The 21988-nt window shown below is 40.2% G+C and overlaps 2 protein-coding genes across 2 annotated transcripts in view; both read left to right on the top strand.

Annotated features, from left to right (window-relative positions):
- The window catches only part of LOC138209566 (electrogenic sodium bicarbonate cotransporter 1-like), a 33537-nt gene extending 28120 nt beyond the window's left edge, over nucleotides 1-5417 (top strand). Inside the window, exons 21-27 of the mRNA XM_069168242.1 lie at nucleotides 145-217; nucleotides 1066-1134; nucleotides 1351-1524; nucleotides 1640-1804; nucleotides 1946-2039; nucleotides 2373-2450; nucleotides 3131-5417. Coding sequence (XP_069024343.1) covers nucleotides 145-217; nucleotides 1066-1134; nucleotides 1351-1524; nucleotides 1640-1804; nucleotides 1946-2039; nucleotides 2373-2416 — 619 coding nt within the window. The 3' untranslated portion in view covers nucleotides 2417-2450; nucleotides 3131-5417. The remainder of the gene's footprint in view (nucleotides 1-144; nucleotides 218-1065; nucleotides 1135-1350; nucleotides 1525-1639; nucleotides 1805-1945; nucleotides 2040-2372; nucleotides 2451-3130) is intronic.
- Nucleotides 5418-13013: 7596 nt separating this feature from the next.
- Nucleotides 13014-14604, top strand: LOC138204563 (neuropeptide FF receptor 2-like). Its single transcript, XM_069159870.1, has 3 exons — nucleotides 13014-13341; nucleotides 13474-13573; nucleotides 13671-14604. Exons 1-3 carry the CDS (start codon nucleotides 13014-13016, stop codon nucleotides 14566-14568), a joined length of 1326 nt encoding a protein of 441 aa, XP_069015971.1. The 3' UTR covers nucleotides 14569-14604.
- The last annotated feature ends 7384 nt before the right edge of the window (nucleotides 14605-21988 follow it).

The raw sequence follows: 21988 nt of genomic DNA, 5'->3' as shown, positions 1-21988 counted from the left end.
TTGATGTGATTCATTCAAAAACATACATGTCTTGTGCATATACAACCATTAGAAATTCAGCTCCAGGACTCGCTGAACCTTTGCTGCATCTACATCGATTCAGATCTGCCGACTAATTTTGTTCTTATCCCCCCTCCAATCCAGGGAACAAAGAGTCACTGGGATCTTTGTGTTCCTCCTGACAGGACTTTCCGTGTTCATGGCCCCTATCCTCAAGGTAGCGCTCCAACTTCTTTAATTCTTCCGTGGAAACGCGGATTACTGTCCGCCTGTTTTAGGACAAACTCCTGTCACACCTCTCAAATTTGAAATAATTTCAGATCTTTTATTCATCCGATTAGGAGGTCCCGTAGCTGAAGTAATACGATGTGAAATAAGCATGTTCATCAGGGTTTAAGCTCCAATTGCAGCAGAGTGCCTTCTCGAGTTTCCATTCCCTCATTAAACTGCCAAACAAAAAATGTGAGGGCTACATGGAGATGGATGGAGCTGGTGCTCCCCCTTGTGGGCATGTTGCATACCGTGCTTCAAATCCTGGGAATTTATCTTCCTCTCCACGCTCGTCTGGTTATGTAGTCTTGCATGACATGCAAAATGATTATTGATGCTGCGTCAAATGTCTTTTTATATTTCACACTTTGTCATCTTCTGCCGCATATATTTCCCTTTTTATTTATAATGCAGATTTCTGCTCTACCTTGCAAGATTCTAGTGTTTTTAGTTGGTTTTTTTTTTCCCACTGCTGCTTTTAAGTTGATGCAGGACTCTGTTGCTGATACGGAACAACTGCTTCTCAAAGCTGCACCAGTAGCAGCCGAGTGACTGTTCCCACTGATGTGTGCACGAAAAGGAAGATTCTTTAGAAAAGCAGCTTGCGGGCTATTTTTAACTAAGCAGTGGTGCCAAAAAAAAACAAAAAAACAACTCTTGTTTCTTGCGAGGGCTCTACCACATCAACGTATCTTTTAACATTTTCCTTTTCTTTGTTTCTTAACTTACCCGATGCTGCTACAACCAGTCAAACATGCGATTAATACCGTTTCCGTTGTGCTCCGTGTCCCTCAGTTCATTCCCATGCCCGTTCTCTATGGTGTGTTCCTCTACATGGGCGTCGCGTCACTCAACGGTGTCCAGGTGAGTCCGTCCGACCCAGTTCATCGCCAGCGAAAGCAGCGCTGGACGAGCGACTTGGAAAAATGTGGCGCATTTCTCATCACACGTTACTCATTGAAAAAGTTAGCTGGGTGGCATATCGTTCGTGTTTAACGCTTGCAGAAATAATTAAAAAAAAAAAAAGCGTACATTTATGAAGTACACAGCTGAGCGTTTTGGCCTGTTTACTTCTCTCAGTTCATGGATCGCCTGCAGCTGCTCCTCATGCCCGCCAAGCACCAGCCGGACCTGATCTACCTGCGGCACGTCCCCCAGAGACGCATCCACCTCTTCACCTTCATCCAGGGCCTGTGTCTGGCCCTCCTCTGGATCCTCAAGTCGACCGTGGCCGCCATCGTTTTCCCCGTCATGGTTAGAGGCGGCTAACGTCACGGCAAAAAAAAAAAAAAAAAAAAAAAAAAAAAAAAAAAGTTAAGCTCGATCGTTTGGCCGCGAAGGATCGTCAAAACTCTCTCTCCTTTTTTAGATTCTGGCGCTGGTCGCCGTCCGAAAGGCCATGGACTACGTGTTCTCCCAGCACGACCTCAGCTACCTGGACGACGTCATCCCGGAGAAGGACAAGAAGAAGAAAGAGGACGAGAAGAAAAAGAAAAACAAGAAGAAGGGAAGCATCGACAGTGAAATGGAATTCGTAAGTCAAGACGTAACGTTTCAATGTGCAAACTGCCTTTCTGTGTGTCCGTTGTTCTCGTGACATCCTCCAGTAGGTCCTCACCTTAAAAAAAGAAAAACTACCCATGAGTGTTAATGTTCTCCCTCCGTGCTCCCACAGTCTGACTACCCATACCATCCAAATGTCCCCAGTATAAAAATCTCTATGGATATGATGGAGCAGGAGCCCATGTTGGCGGATAAATCTTTGGATAGTGAGTACCAGCCAGGGTTCGCTTTGCTGTAGCTCCGAGAGCTGCTCCAACTTTTACTTCTAAATGCCTGCTACTCACATTTCTCCTGGCAATGCCGGCCCTCTTGCATGCTCTTTTACAAAAATGTTAATATCTTAAAGGTTCGCTAAGGTTTTTTCTGTTTGTTTTTGTTTTTTAAATTTTATGCCGCACAAACCTGCCAGTTTGAACTCTATCGTATAACCCTAGAAAGCAGCTTTGCATCGCTCTCTTTGTTTTTTTCTTTTGCTGATTTTGGAAATTGATGAATGTTTACAGTGTGTTTTAACGCTTTTGTTTCTCCTTTCCCTTTAGGAGATAAGACGTCGGTTTTCCTTAATACCCATTCACCGTGCTGAGCACTACTTGCGGTCTTCCAGTGTGGCTGAGTAAGTGAGTACCAACTTGGATTTGCATTTCACAATCGTCCATATTGTGTGATTTAGAAGTTCATTAGAAAAGCCCAGTCAAGTCAGTTTGCTTACAAAGCACATTTTGTAGCCAACGTCAGTTGACTTAAATGTTGCGCAACATCAGAAGCCGCATTTCCATTGGCGGTACCGGCTCCACTCGACTCTTCTTGCCAGCACTCTTCTGAGTAGTGTGTGCTTTCCTGGATTTCGTTTTTCCACTTTGGAAACTGCTGTGACTTCATTTTCAACATCAACAACAACAACAACAACGAAATTGCCTTTCAGCTCTACAATAGAACATCCCGCAGGCAAAATTTGCTCAGAAAGTTAAGTTTGGGTTTCATGGCTTATCTTTGAACCTCACTTGTGAGAACACGATGCCTCAAGGGCAAGCCTGTGTGAATGAATGCCTGCCCACTTCATTTGTGTTCAGGTGATACCAAAAATATACCAATTACCAGATACCATTTACGGATAATATAAAACCCCGAGTCGAGCTGAGCCGCACGGGTACCGTCTTTGGAAAAGGGCCTTGAAAGAATTGAATCGCATAGACTTGAAACGATTTATGCCCATTAAAACGAATCAAGCAGTAAAAACTAAATCAAAAGAAATTCAAAACATCACATTCATTGTATTCCGTGTCTCTTCCTCTTTCAGTCTCGAGAAATGTTCTTCCGTAAAAGGTTTTCCTCAGTTTCTAATGCACCGGGGCTCTGAGGATTACAGTTTCTTTGGGAGGAAAGGCTCTGAAACTGATCTGTGAAAAGATCGTCCATGGATACGAACACAGCTTGGCAAACGGAGCCGTCCTCTTTTGTTTCGTAGTACCGCTTCCTCGCGGTGTTTTTGTAAATATTCGTCAGGCGAGGACTTAAATCCGAATGGCTGGAAGTTCTTTGTCTTAAACGTTAAAATTACTTTGGTGGTACTGAATTTTTAATTGAGGACCGACACGAGATCCGGTTGACCGTTCGTCTTCTGCACGATTTCTTGCCGAAAACAAAAGGGCTACTCAAGGTCATCCGCATGCAGTTTTTATGGGACATCAAAATCTTAGAACTGTGTGTGCTAATAATTTATCAAGCATCAAGATAAAGATAGGTAATCATTGATAAGGTTTGTAGAACAAATCCGTCTTCCAAACAAACCTTTTATTTGATTGTGTACAGATCAGGAGGACTTCTCCACCGTTTTTAAGATATATATATATATATTTTTTTTTTTAACAAATTAAACCAAAAATAACCAACCTCTCTTCTGATAGTACTGTTTTTAGTAGTTAAAGATTTTAAGTCCTAACTACTGGAATGTTGGAGGTACCGCATTTTCAGAGGCGACCACAGGGGTTTCCTCCTTTAGTTGTTTTTTTTTAACAAAAGGGCTACAAAAGGTCGTCCGCGGAGAGTGACGTGGCGGACCTTGATGTTGTATTTATGGGCATATTCTCATCCAAGGCTGCATATTCATAAACACATTTTTTTTTTTTCTTCTTCTTCTTTATTTATTGTATTTCAACTCAGCAGAAAATAACTTCTTGGTTGAATTTTAAGTACGGCTTTACCATTTAACATCACCATTTGTGGAAATTTGAAGATATGTTTTTCTGTGGTCTGTCTCCACTCCGCTGTCTTTTCCCTGTTTTAGGGAGTTTTAGATGTATTTTAGCTGTATGTAGCTCGACCTACTTTTTCTGTAGGTGCCAGGCATGATATATTAAGCACATCTGTTGTGCAATGATTTGTGATCAAACACTGATTCTATTTTATTTAATTTTTTTTAACCTGGCACTGCATAGGATCTCTGAATCTTAACTTTAAGTTTTCTTGTGCTCCGTGACACTTAAGATTTTTTTTTTATTTTCAATGTCAATATGAACTAATTCAAGTATGAATTGCAATATTTTAAACCCATACAAAAGCGATAATTTTAAAGTGATTCGAACCACCTTATGTAAGCATTTTAGTAATTACAAAAAAAAATCATAAAAACATCTTTTTTCTTGATGTTTCAAATGCTGACGTTGGGTGGAAAAGTATTTTAAACCTATCTCATGGGTTAGTTTTTCTCATACTTGACCATAGACTCAATCCTAAAAGTCTATTTGAGTTGTATTTTTCTTTCAAATGTGATCATATTCCACATTTAATGTGATAATTTTCAATCTGAAATCTTCTTTAGTTTTTTTTTTTTTAAATAATGCATTTTTTTTTATTAAAAAAAATAAAATGCAAATGAACACACAATCACTGTGAGAGATAAAATGCTGTGACTCCCAATCAGGGAGGCGCTTCTGCTTTTTAGTGTGTAGGGTAAAAATGTTGTGCAGTATCAGTATAAAATGCATTATTTATGTTCCATGTAGTGACGGTTTAATTTGTCGTGAAATGCATCAATCTGTAATTTTTTTCTGACATCAAACGACTTGATTATGCTTAGTTTTTTTGATTGAAGTATACTCTGATAACTTAAGGTGATTCAGTTGATCTAAACATATTAATGCATATCTGAGTGTAATACATCTCAATCATTTAAAATATATTGACTTGCACAGTCAGCATTGTGCGTGGGCTTTGAATCACGCTTTGAATCACGCTTTCACAATCACATCGATGAGCTGTCAAAAAAAAAATGTGAAACACTAAAGACTGTTGAAGCTGCTTTGACCCAAAAAAGCCACGTTGTCTTCCACTTTATTCTGTGATCTGTATATCTTGACCTTCTTTTTTTTTTTTTTTTTTTTTTTTTTTTTGGACTTTCTGGTTCTGATTCCACAATTAATGTAATATTTTTGATGTTCAAAACTCTGAAACCAATTTTATACAAGCATCTTACGTGCTCAAATGACCGTAGGTTACTCGGAAGGAAGGAAAATGTCAGTGTTTTTTTTATGAAGTAGTGTTTTAAAATGAGAGCAATAAAACAGTCCAAATGATTCTTAAATACATTGTTGTGTGTGTGGTGTTTTTTTTAATCGTTATAAGAGTTTTCAGTTGCCAAAGGTGTGATTTTCAAATGAATGACGTTTGCATCTAGATTTTGCAGCTATTTACTTCCATCTAAAACAAATGAAAATGTAATCTTTTTATCTAATGCTGTTTTTTTCCTCCACTTCAGATATGTCTTAAGAGGTTAATTTCAACTTCATCTGTCCTCAAAAGGGACTCTGACTTATTCAGCCGTTGCTTTGCAGATAATGAGTGTTACCACGAGGTTTGAAGAGTCTGGGAGTTTATTAGACTCCGTCACCAGCTGACAGTCCTGATGACAGTTCTCGAGCAGCCTTACGAGTCCCAGTGAGTCACTTAAGGTCTGACGAGTTAATGAACTTCTGAGACTTGTCAAACTTTTGCTCATGGCACAAATATCAGTATTTTTATTTCTATTAATTGTGAATTAATATTTAAAGTAACGCCAGATTCCTACTGACTGACTGCTGCGGGGTTCAGATTTTGTTCTTTTAAATTTGAACATCAACTGAATATGTAATTTTCCCTAAATTGTGCCAACACCTGCACAAACAAAGGATTTGTTTTTCTTTGGAATAAACACATTCAAGCATAAAAACCCGGGTTTATTCTGAAATTCGTCAAGAAAAGATAAGTGTAAAGAGTTCAACTAGCTGTATTTAGGAGATGCAGATACCCAGGCCCAGTTGTTCAAAAAAAGGTCATCTCTAACAGACAGATCCACATTTGTAAATTCCATGTTTTGTTATCCAGGCTCAGTGTAATCTATTTTAACTTATGTGCCAGTGTATTTTTTTAAGGCAACATGATTGGATCATCCTGATCCAGACACACACTTCTCGAGGTGAATAAACTTAATAAAACACCGGGTTTCTAAATGGGACTCCAGATGCACGCTACTGGCCTACATTGTAAATAAGAACAGGTCGTATAGCCAGGTTGTGAACTTTTAAGTGTTAAAACAATACAAACATCCTTTAATACCCGTTTCATCCTGTACAGGGTCACTAGACAGGTCCATTTCCGTTAATCTGACGCACAACTAATAAAAAAAAAAAACCATAAATTTTTCACTTATGCATTATGGATACTTTAAATGTTTTAAATCTTAAAGAAGCTCAAATATCATTAGATGTAAAGTCTGGCTTTGGTTTGCTGTTCGTGAAGAACATTTGTGACGATTAAACAAATCAAGTGCAAACTATATGAATGCTATAACATTACATTTTCTTTATTACTTTTACCAATTTTAAGGTTTTATAACATTAGTTCCTGAAACCCAGATTTTTTTTAATTTTTTAATTTTTTTTAATTTTTGGATCAAATGGTATCCCAAAACTTCCAAGAAGTCCCAAACCAAGACTCTTACTGTATTTAATCCAGTTTAAAACACCCTACTTTCCTTTGAACAACCAATTTTCAAGATTTCATTCAATCTGCTCGCCAACATCCGATCAGGTTACCTCTGAACAACCGGGGGCCCCGCAGTGTTTTTAAAGAGATGGATTGGACTGAGTTTAAGCTCGGAGCGAAACTGTAGACACCAATCTCACATCCTGCTGTTTGTGCTCAGCTGAGATAAGAAAGGAGGGCTGCATAGTTTCCATGATCATCAGGCCTGAGTCGGTGATACAAATTGGCTCATTACTGAGTCAGTTTTCTTTTCATTGCATTCCTCCTCGGGTGCAGGAGAGAACGTCGGTGTTTTTTTCCCTTCACATTTTCTCAGATTAATGTAACTGCATGTTACAGATATAGTCCGAATAACTGAATATGAGTGATGCTTTGTCAAAGCTCATAAAGTGTCCTTAAAAACATCCTGAACATCTACATACTTGTTCTCACATCTGTTCTAAATTGTAAATCTATCACACATGTTGTAGTTTATCATATTTATAGTATGGTTTTATAACAGCGTTCTGAATATTGATTGAATGTACATGACAACATTTTACTTAACAGAGGAATATCAAATACGTGTAAATACAGACTGTATGGCGTTAAATCAGGATAGCATTGTGTCTCAAGGGGGCAGCAGTGACTCTTTTCAAAAAGACACATGCACATCCAGCAGTGTTTTACAGATAATAAACACAAACCAAAACAGAAAAACCCAAATGAAGACCAACTCGACACGGAGATTAAGGAGAGATTGTAGGTTCTCAACAAAAAATGGCAGATAAGAAATAAATCTTTGTGTGCAGGAGCATGGGCAACATTTGCATGTCACGACGATTCAAAAACTCCCTCTGCTGCTTTGTTAATGGTTTTTTAAAGACATTAAAGACTTTTCAGGTCACACGTCATTGAAATGGGTTCCCAGGTATTGCGAAATCATTTCTGGCAGGAGTTCTTTGTTTACTAATAAAGGAGTTTTAAATGTTGAAGAAAACGAAAGAGTATTAATAAATACCAATTGCTTTCTCACTTTCTATTAATGGATTAAAATCTAAAGTTCCAAGTTATTCATAAAGAGTTTTTAATCGAACATGCGTGCAGTTGTAAATGTGAATTAAAAGTGCAAGCAGCGAGGAGTTCGTTGAAATACAACATGTGCGAATCGCCAAAAATGGCGACTAAATTCAAAATGGCGAACTTCCTGTTGAGTAGACGTAATGGTGCAGTGGAACTTTTTTGTACATCTGGGTGTGATACACGTCCACCGAATCTCGTGCATGTAGGTAAATGTATCTTTCGGTACTCTGGCCCTAATAACTTGCTAATAAGAGGATCTTAAATTCAGGTAAGAGGGGTCAGCGATTATGCACAATCTGACAACCCAAAGGTTATTCTTGTTAATGACTCATATTCATCTACTGAGTATTAGAAAATGATACTTAAACATTTAATGAAGACTTTTTTTTCTGCACAACGTACACACTCTGTGTAAACGGTACCCTATGAAACGGGCACCGGGAGGTTTTCTCTACCGACAGGAACAAAGGTGTTAAAACAGACATTTTAACACTTGCATGTGGTGTGAAGTCATGTTGGCACGACTCTTATCACATTAAAGGGCACCGTAACAAAAGAAAAAACAAAAAAAGTCAATTCTAAATGCCTGAATAGAAAATGTGAAAATTATACATTTTAGAAAAGAGACCTTTTTGCTTCTCTAACAGCCTTCAAGGCTCTTAATAAAGTGACAGTGCTCTCGACACACACTGTACATCCCTCCCATGAGACGGTCTCCGAGGTTTATAACATCGTCCTGTGATTGTGTGTCCAGACTCTTCTCTCTCTGTCGCTCCTCACTCCAGAGGATCCATTAGTGTGTCCTTCCTCTGGGCATTACAGGCAGTTCAACAAGTAACCGCCCCCGCGCCCCCTTTTTTTTTTTTCTAATTAAATGTCTTTTACTTTGCCGGCCTCTGCAGTCACGAACTCCTTATTAGCAGTGTCACTCCTAATAATCCAATCTATATTTGCTTTATGATTTAATTTGGTTGTCTGCACCTTATTCTCCACTTCATGGTGTGTGTGTGTGTGTGTGTGTGTGTGTCAGCTCATTAATATTCCTTTGTTTTAACACTTGTGTAAGGAACATGGTGTTAAAACAGAATGCACTTGGTAAGGCACCATGAATACTGATCCGTAGCACAAAGTGTGCAGGTTAAGTTCAGGGGCATGACACTAGTCACGCAACAAGAGTGCTGTGTAATTATATGATCATTGCAACGTGTAAAGGACGACAAATGCATCGCTGAGAGAAGCAGAGTGCAAAAAATAACGCGTGGTACAATTAGTTCTCAGGGTGAGGGGACCCCTGGTAGACGACTTAATAATACTTTAAACAGAGCAGAAAATCCTGCAGCTGAAAATTTTCTTTTTGACTCATGAAGCCTGTAATCATTGTTATATTTAAATTATGAATGGCGTCTGTTATGTGGTTACCCCATATTTTGGCAGTAATTTTCACCTTTGGTCTTTTTTTCTTGACGACAAAGCGAGGTCATTATTTTGTTTTCTCTGACTTCGGATGATAAACTGAAGGTTTATATTTTACATTCAAATGCTGTTGTGGAAATGATTAAGTGTATTTACTCAGGTTGTTTACAAGTTCTTTTACCTTTTTCGGTATTCCCATTTAACGCTCCTTTACACATTTATTGCTGCACATTTCAAAGATAAATGTTGTTTTCACTCTCTTAAAAGTTCAGTTAGAGTTACGCCATAAACATTTAGTCAATAACAGCTGATAAACTGTGCGGCCAACCCCAACCATGTTGTTTTTCCTAACCCCAAACGTTTACTTCTTTATAGTAACCCCAACCAGGTGTTTTGGTTGATAGTTTCATCTCCCTGTAAATCACATGGCTCTACGCATGACGTAGGTTTCATTTTCATCCACTACGGGAAAACGTGTAACTTTCACGCAGGATTTTATTTAAAACACAACACACACTTCAAAAAGTAGTGGTGTGTTGTGTTTTTATAAAAAGATACGGCTTTGTTCGAATCAAGCGGTAACCAGTAGTGATGTCACCGGCTAGTTTGTGATCAGCTGTTGTGAAGCCTCGAGTTCGGAATTTGTCCGGCGCCATCTTGCCGGTCCCGAGCGGTTTGGAGCCGGAAGCTACCACATTTGGGCGATATGAGGGGGGAGCGAGCAGAGGATCTGACTCGATCTGATTGAAAACCTGGCAATACTACGTCCCGCCCACCGATAGCCATAACCTGATTGCACCAAAGGCTTGTCAATCAAACAGACATTCCTGCTTCTGTATTTCATACGGGACATCAGCTTTTTTGTTTTTGTTTTTTGTTAAACTGAAGGTACAGTTATTAGAGTACATGAAACAGAAAGGTAGCCAAGAAGGGACGAATGAAGGCAACCGTTAAAGAAAAATAAGCACAGTTAGACAAAAATTGTATTGGCCAGTAGCCTTGGGCAAGAAACGGAGCAATTAAGTTATTGAATCATTCAATGAATAGTTTGATTTATTTTATTTTATATATATATATTCAAATCATTTTAGATCATGCACGGAGCTTTAATTTCAAATAATACTGATGGTACTAGAGCAATTTATCACTGCAAATCAGTGGTCAACAATCCAAACAGCACTGATAATCACTACTTAACTGCTGTGCATCTATTAGCACAAATTGATGTAAAATAAATGGAAAAGCCAGTTAGATGTGCCAGTTAAGCAACAGTCTGCCATCACAACAAGCTGTCAGCTGCCTTAACACCTGTCCACATCAGTCTGGTTTTTTTTTTTTTTTTTTTTTTTTAAATAAACCATATGTTTTCTTTTGAAGGAGAATATGTCTACAGTTTTGACAGGATTTGATTTTTTTTAAATGCATCTATTGAGCATTCTGAAGCAAAACTATAGCCTGAAATGCTTTCTCGGTGACAGTAATGAAGAATTTCGTATGGCGAGCGCATCCTTGAAGCTTTCCTCCCTTCTATCTTTATCTCTCCTTATAAATTGAGATTCAGCACTAAGCGGCATCGACCCTCCTCTTCCTCCTCCTCCTCCTCAGCTGGCTGCACAATGGTCACAATAAGTCCTCACCTCTTCGTCTCACCTCGTGCTCCCTGCATCAATCCCACCCTGACCTCTTTTAAATCACTCCCTACCGCTTTTCATCCCTTTCAGCCTGTTACCTTTCTCAGGAAAAGTTTCCTGTAATCATGAAGTTCTGCTTGCGGCATTGTTGGGTGTTATTGCCGGGCCTCTTCCTTTCAGTTGATGCTGGTAATGAACACAGTTGAGGTCACTTTTAAATGCTGCACTGTAATGAACTGTGACCCAGCTGTGGAGAATTCATGTGCACCAATTAGACTTTTGTATTTTCTCTAGTGTGAAGGGATGGGGGGGGAGGCGAAAGGTGAGATCAGTGCAGGGGGGAGCGCTGAGGAAGAGGAGGAGGACTGATTATTTGAAAGGGTGATCCAAGACATGCTTGCCCAACCTCTGTGTACAGAGGTTTATTATATACCGATTGTATATTATTCAGTTCACACAAAGCCCTCAAACATGTTACTCGCAGCCCCTCTGCACCGCCCAGCACATCTCTCCCAAGTGAATCTTGTCTCCTCTCTGTCATCTATAAGTGTTACAGCAGTCTGAATCTGGCAGGCGCGCTGCGCGGACGCACGGGGTGCTCACGTAGGGATGAGAGCGTGCAGCTTTCTGCTCTGAATGAGGTGAAATTTGTGTCGAATGGATATATACCATCTGTGAGGGACAGAAGAAAGAAGGAGAACTCACTGCAACCCTGCAAGGTAAGAAAACCAGTTTCTAATGCTGAATTTTTTTTTTTGAAAAACTTTCCTTAGATAGTTTTTGTCTTGCAGAAATGATCACTTAAACACCTGGAATAATTCATTATGCATCAATTGTGTAAATGATTTTTAAACAGAAAACAGAGGTACTAAGCCTGTATGAGGCAAAATTGAGTAATGCAAAAAAAAAAGAAAAATACTTTTTATTAGTTGAAATAAACTGTCCTTCACCTATCAGTGAAGTATTGTAACAATACTTCACAACAAACAAGGATAACAGTGACTACATTTCTTGAACCACAGAAAGATAAATCTGGCTGTCTCCTTTGTATTTTCTGGTAATATTGATGCTCAGTTCAGCTATATGGAGCAGCAGGAATTGATTTTTTTTTTATCGTATTTCTTTGCAATTTATAGGATTTTGGAAATGGGCTTTAACATCCACTCAGTCATCCATGTTCGGGTTATTGTCACAAATACAATTGAGTAAAGATTTTGAAGGCTGATGATCTGTCATTTCCTCCAGAGAAGATGACGGGAAGGTTTCAGAGTGAATCTGAACAGTGGGTTTTTCACAGAAAATGCACCGAATATCTTACTTTGAATTTAATGCAAATTTTAGTTTAAGTTACTAAAAATGTTGAAAATATGCAATTAACTGTAAAAATATTTTTTTAAAATAGCTAGATTTCATGATTTGATATATTACTTTTTAAAATACTAATTTATTGCATTGCATTGATGAATTATTCATCACTAAGTAAACCTGGTCCACTACCATCTGTTTATATACTGAAAACAATCATCAGATTGCTTTTTTAAATCGACAGTTCATTGTAAACAGTTGCACAGACCTGCAGGACAATACATGAAATATAATATTTTTGATAGACTTGAGTTCCTGTCAGCTCCTGCAGACGGCATGATCTTAACCTTACAGGGAAAAATAAGTCAGAAAGTTTTGAGGAAAACGTGGGGATTTTGATGATTTTTAACGCATCGGTGAGCCAGCGAGCACACTCCACTGCTCCCTGAACAGATTGTTCATTTTTGGGACAGCTCATTGTTGTGAGTGTGAGAGAGCATCCAATGGAACGAATCAACCAACCGAGATGGTGTCAAAAGACACAAAAATTGGATTATCGATTTGCGGGGAGGTTTTATTGTTTTATGAAATTACCCATCAATTTGTTCTTCTGGTCTGCAGAATTGAACTCCTGCTTGGGTGACGTTGATTTTTTTATTTTTATTTTTTTTTTTATGAAAGGTATTGGTTATTTAACCCAGAAAACATGCACTGATATGTCTTCGTCTCTCTTCCACCCAGGTTATCACCATGACCCACGACCTGCTCCTCAACACCACCTGGGAGGGCCTGAACCTTTCCAACTCCTCGGGCTTGCAGGACAACCCGCTGACCCACCAGAACATCACGTACGTCGACTTCTATCTGCACAAGCCCTCCGTGGCCGCCGTCTTCACTGTCTCCTACCTGCTCATCTTCCTGGTGTGCATGGTGGGCAACGGCGTGGTGTGCTTCATCGTGTTGCGCAGCAAGAACATGCGCACCGTCACCAACGTGTTCATCCTGAACCTGGCTATCAGCGACTTGCTGGTCGGGATCTTCTGCATGCCGACCACGCTGGTGGACAACATCATAACAGGTATGAAATGTCACCTTTTCCGAAGCCGTAAAAGGAGCAATTACCTCGTTGATTCATAATTTATCTACTTATCTACTTATCTACTGCAATTTGAAAATGGTGACATATTCAGCTTGTTAATCTTCTGTGCAGGATGGCCGTTCGGTAGTGTAGTGTGTAAGCTAAGCGGGATGGTTCAAGGGATATCCGTGTCGGCGTCTGTCTTCACTCTCGTTGCTATAGCTGTTGACAGGTAAAAGTTTTTACGACACTACCGGTTATTTTTTACTTGTGTAGGTGTGTCTTGTCCCCTAAAAGACGTCATTTCCTTCCCTTCACCTCCGTGTCAGGTTTCGCTGCATCGTCTACCCGTTCAAGCAGAAGCTGACCATCGCCACTTCGAAGCTAATCATCGTCATCATCTGGGTCCTGGCCGTGTCTATCATGTGTCCCTCGGGGGTCATGCTCCAGGTCACAAAGGAGCAGACGGTGCGAATCGTGCTCGGTCGCGACAACAAAACCCGTCCCTTCTTCTGGTGCCGGGAGAACTGGCCCAACCAGGAGATGCGGAAAATCTACACCACCGTCCTCTTCGCGAACATCTACCTCGCCCCGCTCAGCCTGATCGTCATCATGTACGCCCGCATCGGCGTCACCCTCTACAAGACCGCCATACCTCCGGCGAGAGGCAGCAGGATCGTGTCGGAAGAGGGCAGCGGCAGCAACAAGCTGAGCATGGAAGGTCGCCACACAATCTCGAGGAAGAAGAAGCGGGTGATAATGATGCTGCTGATCGTGGCCCTTCTCTTCATCGTGTCCTGGCTGCCCCTGTGGACGCTCATGATGCTGAGCGACTACGCCAGCCTCACGGAGCACCAGTACCGCGTCATCAACATCTACGTGTACCCCTTTGCTCACTGGCTGGCCTTCTTCAACAGCAGCGTCAACCCCATCATCTACGGCTTCTTCAACGAGAACTTCCGCCGGGGCTTCCAGGCGGCTTTCAAGTTCCAGCTGTGCTCGGCCGACATCGCGCGCCAGAAGACCTTCTCCCACCGGATCAGGGGGAACGCCGTGCTCCCGGTGCAGCCCGCCGTCAGATCCGGCTCGCGGGTCGGATCGGTGTTGGTGGGAAACGGGAAGTGCTCGTATCAGGAAGGGCAGTGCTTGTCGAGGAGAAATGAATCAAAGACCGTCAAAGAACAGGACCTGATCATAGAGAACTTGGAAAAGGTGTCCCAGATTTAAAACCGACTGAGACTGTGCAAGCTTCTAGACGCATTCACCGGCACAAAGTTTTCAGAGAGTCATATCGTGCATTCAAAGGACAATGACGAATATGCCTCAGAAATATGTGCTTAAACTCTTGTGTATAATTGTTGCAAGCGAATGTACTTTGAAGCTCTGTCACATTTGCCATCATGAATCATTTTGAATTTGCTTGTGAATGTTTTTTTATGGTGTATATAGGAACGAATGGTATAAATGGAGAGATTTAAAAAGCCCGCGAAAACCTAGTTTTAAATGTTCAGTATTTCTCTATAATATTAAGTATTTGTGAAAAAAATAAATGACAACAAACATCGCTGGTACTTTTATTATTAATATTGTAGCCCTTACAAATCACAGCAGTTGATTGGATGACATCTGTAGTAACCATGGTAACAGTAGACACTCAGAGAGCAGTTCATTTGCCAGAAAATACCAAAAGGAGAGCAAATGGTGCACTTGAGTGCAGTAGAGTCAAACTCATGTCTGATCTGATTTCACACAACACATGGCGCCAACATTGGTTTTCCATACAATATGGGGATGTTAGTAACACTATTAAGGAGTTGTAACTCGCTCTTGTTCTAGCACTTCTCTGCAAAAAATGAGAAATCCTTGTGTGTGTGGTGGACTCTAATTACTGAGAGTTCAGGTGTTGAGTAACTGAAAAAAATGCCAAACATATAAAGTATTAAAGTGGGTTTTGAGTCCATGAAAATCACAAGAATTGCTACTTTAAAATCAGATCATCTGCTCGGGTGCGTTTTGATTACACTTAATTGTGTCATTGTAGCTCTGATATCGTCGGATGGACAGCGTGAAATGATCCCCACCCCCCTCAGAAATCATTCATGTGAAATGGCTCCAGCCTTGTCCGAAAATTGTGTCGCCTGAATGAGAATAAAAACCTTTATGGAGCCTTTAAAGTAGAAAAAAAGATCTTTTGAATGTTCCTTTTTTATATATTAAAAAATTAGTCGTATTACATTGGATTTTTGTGTTGAAGCTTCAAATGTGTTCTTGTTCGCATACACGGTGAACTTAATCTACTGTTTTAATTCCTATTACAGATTCTCTTTGCGGTGATGTAATACCTGAGATTCAGTGAATGGCACAGTGCTACCAGGCTTTTACACAGCAGTGCACTGAACATTACACTCACTTTTTTTTTTTATTGTTTCTGGTAGAACATACCTTTAGCAATTGCAGATATTTATATAAAGACATCATGTCTGTCGAGGTTGAAGTGCAGGGCAGCGTGATGGGAATTTGTCAGCTTCCTCCAGTCGGAGTTCATGCTCCGGTGGCCTGAGGCAATTGGCGCAGGGCTGACATCCGTGACACACGGTGGCTGGGGAAAAGGATCGCAGACTCATTTGGGAAAGCAGCCGTGTGCCCTCCTGTTCTCTTCCTCTCACTGAGCGCTATGAGATTTGAACTCTTGAAACACTGTCGGTGGAGAAGTTATATTTTATTATCAGTGAAGGGATTTGGCAGGAGAAAAAAATGTGTGTGTGTGTGTGTGTGTGTGTGTGTGTTTGTGTACTAGTAGTAGTAGTAATATTAGCAGAGCCTCTTCTGGAAATGGTTACTGTTACTGTGGTGACGGTTACCGTGCTGAGTGAGTGAACATATGCATAATGTGGTACTTAAAGGTACATAAAGAGGCCACACTGAACGGGCGGGGGCACATTTATCATCCCCTGAAAATTAAATCCAATATAGAAACGTACTAATATATAATGCTCAAAAGCTGTTTCTGGTCTATAGAACTTATGATCTTTTTTCCATTTAGAACCAGTTGAACATGACTGCTGTACTTCACTAAGTGTGTAAAACCTTCACTCTCAAGAATAAACAATATGCTTGGCTATAAAGGGAAAACATAACTTAAATGTGGCGAGTGGGCTCGGCTTTCTTACATTGTTACCACAACAGTAATGGCAGTGTCAAGAATGTACAGCGTTGATATAAAATGTAAATTATTTTCTCTTCATAGGTTGGATAGATATTCATGGACTTAATGGAAAACCTTTTGTTTTTGTGTAATATTATTTGTTTGCTGTTTTTTTAACAACTAAAATAACCGTGAGCTACATTATGTTATGTGTTTGTGTCAAAATTTTAAAGCTACCCTGTTGAGTTTTTGACCACTAGTAGTGCAAACATTTACAAAAGTAGACTGATTTTTTTTTTGTTTGTATCACTTAGAAGGGCTGATTCTTAATTCGCGTTCTTCTGTTAGTAAACTTACATTTGGTACACTCAATGTTAGTACGCTTGCTTGTGCAGACCGTTATTTTCGACAGTGTACTGTTGTCTTGAATTGCACGTGGCCGTTACGCATTTACTGGAAATCAAAACTGCATTTGAATGCAGCAAAAATATCGTCTGGCTTTTTTCTGCTTATTTTACTTAAAAATGAATGTGTTTTCTGATGGCTTCTATCTGTCAACAACATAGCCGTACATAGATAAACTGTATTGCAGACATGTAATTGGTAGTCTCCTTTCTGTACGCTGCCGTGGTGCTTTCTCTGATTGGTGTACGCCCCTCTTCAAATAACACATTCTGTGTGATGGTTACGAAAGTGCTCTCGAGAGCGGCAAAATAACCAGCCTCAGGGATTGAAGAAGAATACCTCACTGATAGAGCCATGAAGTTTTTGAAATGTTAACAGCGTATACTTGATTTATTTTTTCTGATTATTTTCATGCAGCTGGCAGTATTTTAATTTTTGGTTTTTAGTTTGTCTGCACTGTTGAAATTTCACAACTTTGTTTCTCGGTCATCACAAGCGGGATGTAATGAATGATGAAAAATGTTCCTCAGAAGATTAAAAAGTCTGAAGCTATAACCACTTTCTAACATTTCTATGAACCTATCAATCATCATACACATAACATGTTGTGTATATTCCAACCAGCTATTTCTCGCCTGTTTGTATTTGTAAAATGATGTTGTATTGCCAATGTTCTTTGCTGCCTGATAGCAAAATGCGAAGAAGAGCTTTTCTGTTTGTAATTGAAAAATAAAGATGAGCATTTCCAAGACTGAAAGTCAGTTTTTGTTACATTACAGCTGCAGCACAGAGAGCAGGGGAAAGTTTTGTAAGAGAAAAGCTCCTCGAAATTTCCAGTAAAATATTTCATTATTCAAGTCTATTTGCAAGACAAAGGCTAACCGCACTAATTATTATGTAGTCATTTTTGAGACGTCGTGTGCCTATTTGGCATGCAAGAGACAAGAACAAAGCCTAAGAAAAAATATTTCCTCTTCTGGACTCTAGAACAACAAGCAAACTGTTTCCTCGGCATCATTTGGACCTGGACCAAAATTGACATTTACACAATTACCTTAACGCTGTGCAGATAATGGGCACGGTGAGCCTGAAAATAGATGAGAGATGGTGGTTTAGACACTCTGATTATGACTCTTCATTTGTGCTTGACATTATGCTGAAAGCTCTAAGGTACGGTGCCACCACATGTCATGCAAAATTCACCTGGGGCTGTTGATGAAGGCTTCAAAGACATTGCATTTAACACATGTGCCGCAGTTGCCTACACAACAAACTAATTTTCAGTTGCACCTCAACAAGCCTGTTCGCTTGCAAAAGGGAGCTGGATTCACGACATCCCAGTTCTGCAGCATAGACCATCTGGTAAGTCAGGTTAAAAAGAACTACCCTCCCCCAACCTTCTCCCCCCCTGCGAAAAAAGGCTGATTGTATGATAGCTATAATGAGCTTCCCATTATACATGGAGGTGGTTGAAGATTCTTTGTATTGATTCCGCGAGCAAAGACGATAACTGAGAGGCGATTTAAAAGAAAATCTTTAACACAATCAGGTGCTATTGACTAGAAACCAATGATCTTAACTACATAGTTATTTATTGCTTAATGTATAGACTATAATTAGCGCTCAGACTTTAATTACTGTGGACCATGTCGGCATTTATGAGTTTCATAAAATTTATGCAAACCAATTTCAAACAAGTATCTGTTTTGGTGTTTTTTCTTTGTACCAGAAATATCTTCCTTAAGGCCCCAAAAATAAGAATGATCTTCTTACTATTTGCAACATGGTTAAACATTAACAGATGTTCTGCCAAAGCTGGAACAGTTGTCCCCAGTGTCCCCGGTCTAGACGGTCTAGTGTCCCCCACTAGACCGTCTTCATCGCTGAAGAACACCCAGCAGCAGAGAGACTGAAGCAGGAAACAGAGTCCAGCACTACCGTCGTACGGAGGAGGAGGTGGAAGCAGACGGATGTTTGTTCTGACGAGGATTTGGTTTCATTTACAGTCGCAGGTAGAAAAACGTCAAACAGGCGGTTTTCTGCAGGAACAGGTGAATCACACCTGACTTGCAAGGGCAGCCTCAGGGGCAACTGTTAATTAAGTTAGCTCAACAGGAAAAGAGTCAGGATTGACAGTTCAAATCACACCTTGCACTGAACAGTGACAACTTGTGACCGACAAGACGAGACAAGAAAAATTCATTTGAACCTACGAGGGAAACGATTTGATGATTCTGTTTTATAGCAGAAACAAAACTGACGTGATGAAGCTCTAAAGCCGCTGCTCTCCGCTCCAACAGTTTATACTGAGGCCAATTCCTGTCAAACCCAAATGAAAAGAGTCTTCTGAAGGGCCACTGTGTCTGTCGTTCATTATATAGAGATAACATTCAGCTAGCATGACAACAGGTAACATAAGTGGGCGACTGGAACAACACGTGGAGAAACACATACATGGACAAGGACATCGGATTCCTAATTGATGGACTGCCATTGTAACAGCAAGTGTATGCATTATACATGTAGCCGCCAGCTGAGACCAGCTGCGCCCACCTTTCACTCAGCCTTCACTGTGATTATGGTGTGAAAACCCTGCTCGCATGAAGGGTCACTCAGCTATGTTGAAGGGGCATACCAGTCAGTGGGGGAGGGGGGGAGGGGGCTAAGTGCAACGATGTTCATGTCAAACGTTTGTTTGGAAGTGTGGTTCTCGCAATGGCTTAGATAGACGGATCACGTCGAAAATAACATGTAATTGAAGTCGAAGCAGGAACATTGCTAAGTCATGCCAGACGCTTTATGAAAATTGCAGGCAAAGTCAGAGATACTTGCAGATATTAACAGCAGGAGAAAGAAGCACGACGAGACTGAGGAATACCAGAGTTTGGAGAGCCGACTGCAATCGAAGGAATTGTTGAAGCTCACAGGAGGTTTAAGGGGCTGCGACCTCAAGAGGCACAGAAAAGAGAAGAGAGCAGTCCTGGGAGCATCGAAAACACTGCGCACAACCCTTAAACTCTGCTTGAAAGCAAGACGGAAAGCAAAACTCACAGGATTTGATTAGCAGACCTTTATTTATGTTTACGCAGCCACAGTGGCATGGAAGTTGAAACTGAGAATTATTAGGATAGACAGCTCTGCAGCTGGGCTGATACGACCTGAATGAGTAACCAAGGATTGGCCGAGGACTTGCCTGCAAAAGTCGAATCAAGAACCAGCCATTGTTCTCCGTGATCCTTCTGGAACAAATGTACATCATGAGAAGAGATGGCACATTGCTTTGAAACGAGCATGATGAATACCACTGGTAATACAAAGCCAATCTGCTTGTTTAATAACGGACAAGGTCTTTCAGAAGGTATGTGACATCATTGTCGTGTTAGGGGATATGTAAATATGGGTTCTGTGGTTACATGCCAGGGATGAGCTTATATATATAATATATATATATATATAAATCTCATATGATTCCTTTTTAACCAAACATTAATAAAATAATTAATGTATTGTCAGAATCAATCATGGGGTCTGTTGACTCCACTTTTAAAAGAGAAATTTAAAAAGCATTATTGAAATGTTCTTTGGACAAATGAAACAAAATTTGTTTCATTTGAGTTTTATTGGAGGTTGTTGTTTTAGTAAGTCAGCTTTCTTGTACGGTAAGTTAGATAGAAAAAAATTAAGTTCTCAAAGAAAAAAATCCTCAATGTGAAATGTGAACCAGTTTTAGTTGTGTTACGGGGTTGCTTTGCTGCATCTGGTACAACGTGCCTTGAATCTGTGAAAGGCACAATAATGTCAGAAGATTACCAAGGCATTCCTGGAAAACACCTTGTCTAAGAGACAGAGAGATCGATCTCAGTCAGAGATCAGGACTCCTCCAAGGAGAACAATGCAAAACAGCCATCTAAAAGCACCCAAGAATCGAAGAGAAGAAATTATTGAACGACTTTGAAATGGCCGGCTAAGAGTCCTTATCTTCCATCCTGTCCAATTGGAAATGGCTCAGATTGGCAGCGGGAAGAGGCAGCCATCAAACCGGTGGGAACTGGAGTGGAAAGAATAGGGACCCTTAGCTTTTGTAGCCTACCGTTATAGTGTTGGGGGACGTCTCGTGCTTAATATAACCCCAATGCGTCAAAAAGCCATGATTTCAGACCCACCCAAAAATGTTTTTAATTGTTTTCAAATTCAAAAATCTGAAAAATGATTGAAAACATTTTAACGCAAAATTTCTGGACTATATGGTTAATAGTTTTTCAGCAAAACTATTTTATGTGTTTCGAAACATCAACTATTTACGCAAATTATAATTTGGCTTAAAAAAAAATATACCATGACTTTCCTGCCCTCAGTGAAAGGGAAGTTGGCGTATTCACCAAAATACCATAATTGTCACCAAAAATATTTCTCTGTACTGCCACAGCAATGTAAAGTCAAGTTGTGTCTGAGATCATGAACTTAAAGTTACACAATTTGTACTCAGTGAAGCGGACAACAGCAACCCAGGCAAAGAGGAAAACAGTAATTGAGTTATTGACATTTACATTCAGGTCATTCATCCTCGAGCGGCTGTCTCCATTAATGTCGACCCTTTTCTTTGAGCCAGCAGTCCTGTCACAGATTCTATATGTACTCAAATGTACTGTGACAGAAGTCAGAAAATGTTTTTTAATATTGTATGTCTATGTCGGTTTTCTGTTCTCTTGTCTTTCCTTAGTTTGACTTTTGTCATTTCCTGGTCTCTTTCCCTTTCCACTCTCTCCTCCCCCTCTTTCTCCCAGTAGCCACGCCCACCTCACCTGTTCCCAGTTCCTCAATCGGCTCACCTGCAGCCAGTCTGCCAATCAGCTCTGCCGGTATATATGTACTCCCAGTCTACCAATACTAGGTTTCCAATCAAATCAGGCCTCTGTTTTTCTAGTCTAGTCTACTAGGTTGCCAATTTGGAGTTGTTTTCCTTTGGGGGTTTGTTTGATTCCCCTTTAGCTTTGATCCTGTTTTTACTTTGGACTCATTCTCAGCTTGCTCTTTGTGTTTCATTTGCCCATTAACTGGGTTTTAGACTTTTATCTACTGGGTTTTTATTTAGCTTTT

Source organism: Embiotoca jacksoni, unplaced genomic scaffold (assembly GCF_022577435.1).
Source record: "Embiotoca jacksoni isolate LCO1_2020_lvr unplaced genomic scaffold, fEmbJac1.0.p SCAF_10, whole genome shotgun sequence".
NCBI lineage: Eukaryota > Metazoa > Chordata > Actinopteri > Embiotocidae > Embiotoca > Embiotoca jacksoni.
The sequence above is the reverse complement of the archived record's forward strand: the minus strand, read 5'-3'. Positions and strand labels throughout refer to the sequence as shown.

Coding starts and splice junctions, on each gene's coding strand:
- LOC138204563 (XM_069159870.1), top strand. CDS start 13,014: ATGACCCACGACCTGCTCCTCAACACCACCTGGGAGGGCCTGAACCTT. Junction 13,342..13,473: donor GGTGGACAACATCATAACAG/GTATGAAATGTC, acceptor TCTTCTGTGCAG/GATGGCCGTTCGGTAGTGTA. Junction 13,574..13,670: donor GTTGCTATAGCTGTTGACAG/GTAAAAGTTTTT, acceptor CCTCCGTGTCAG/GTTTCGCTGCATCGTCTACC.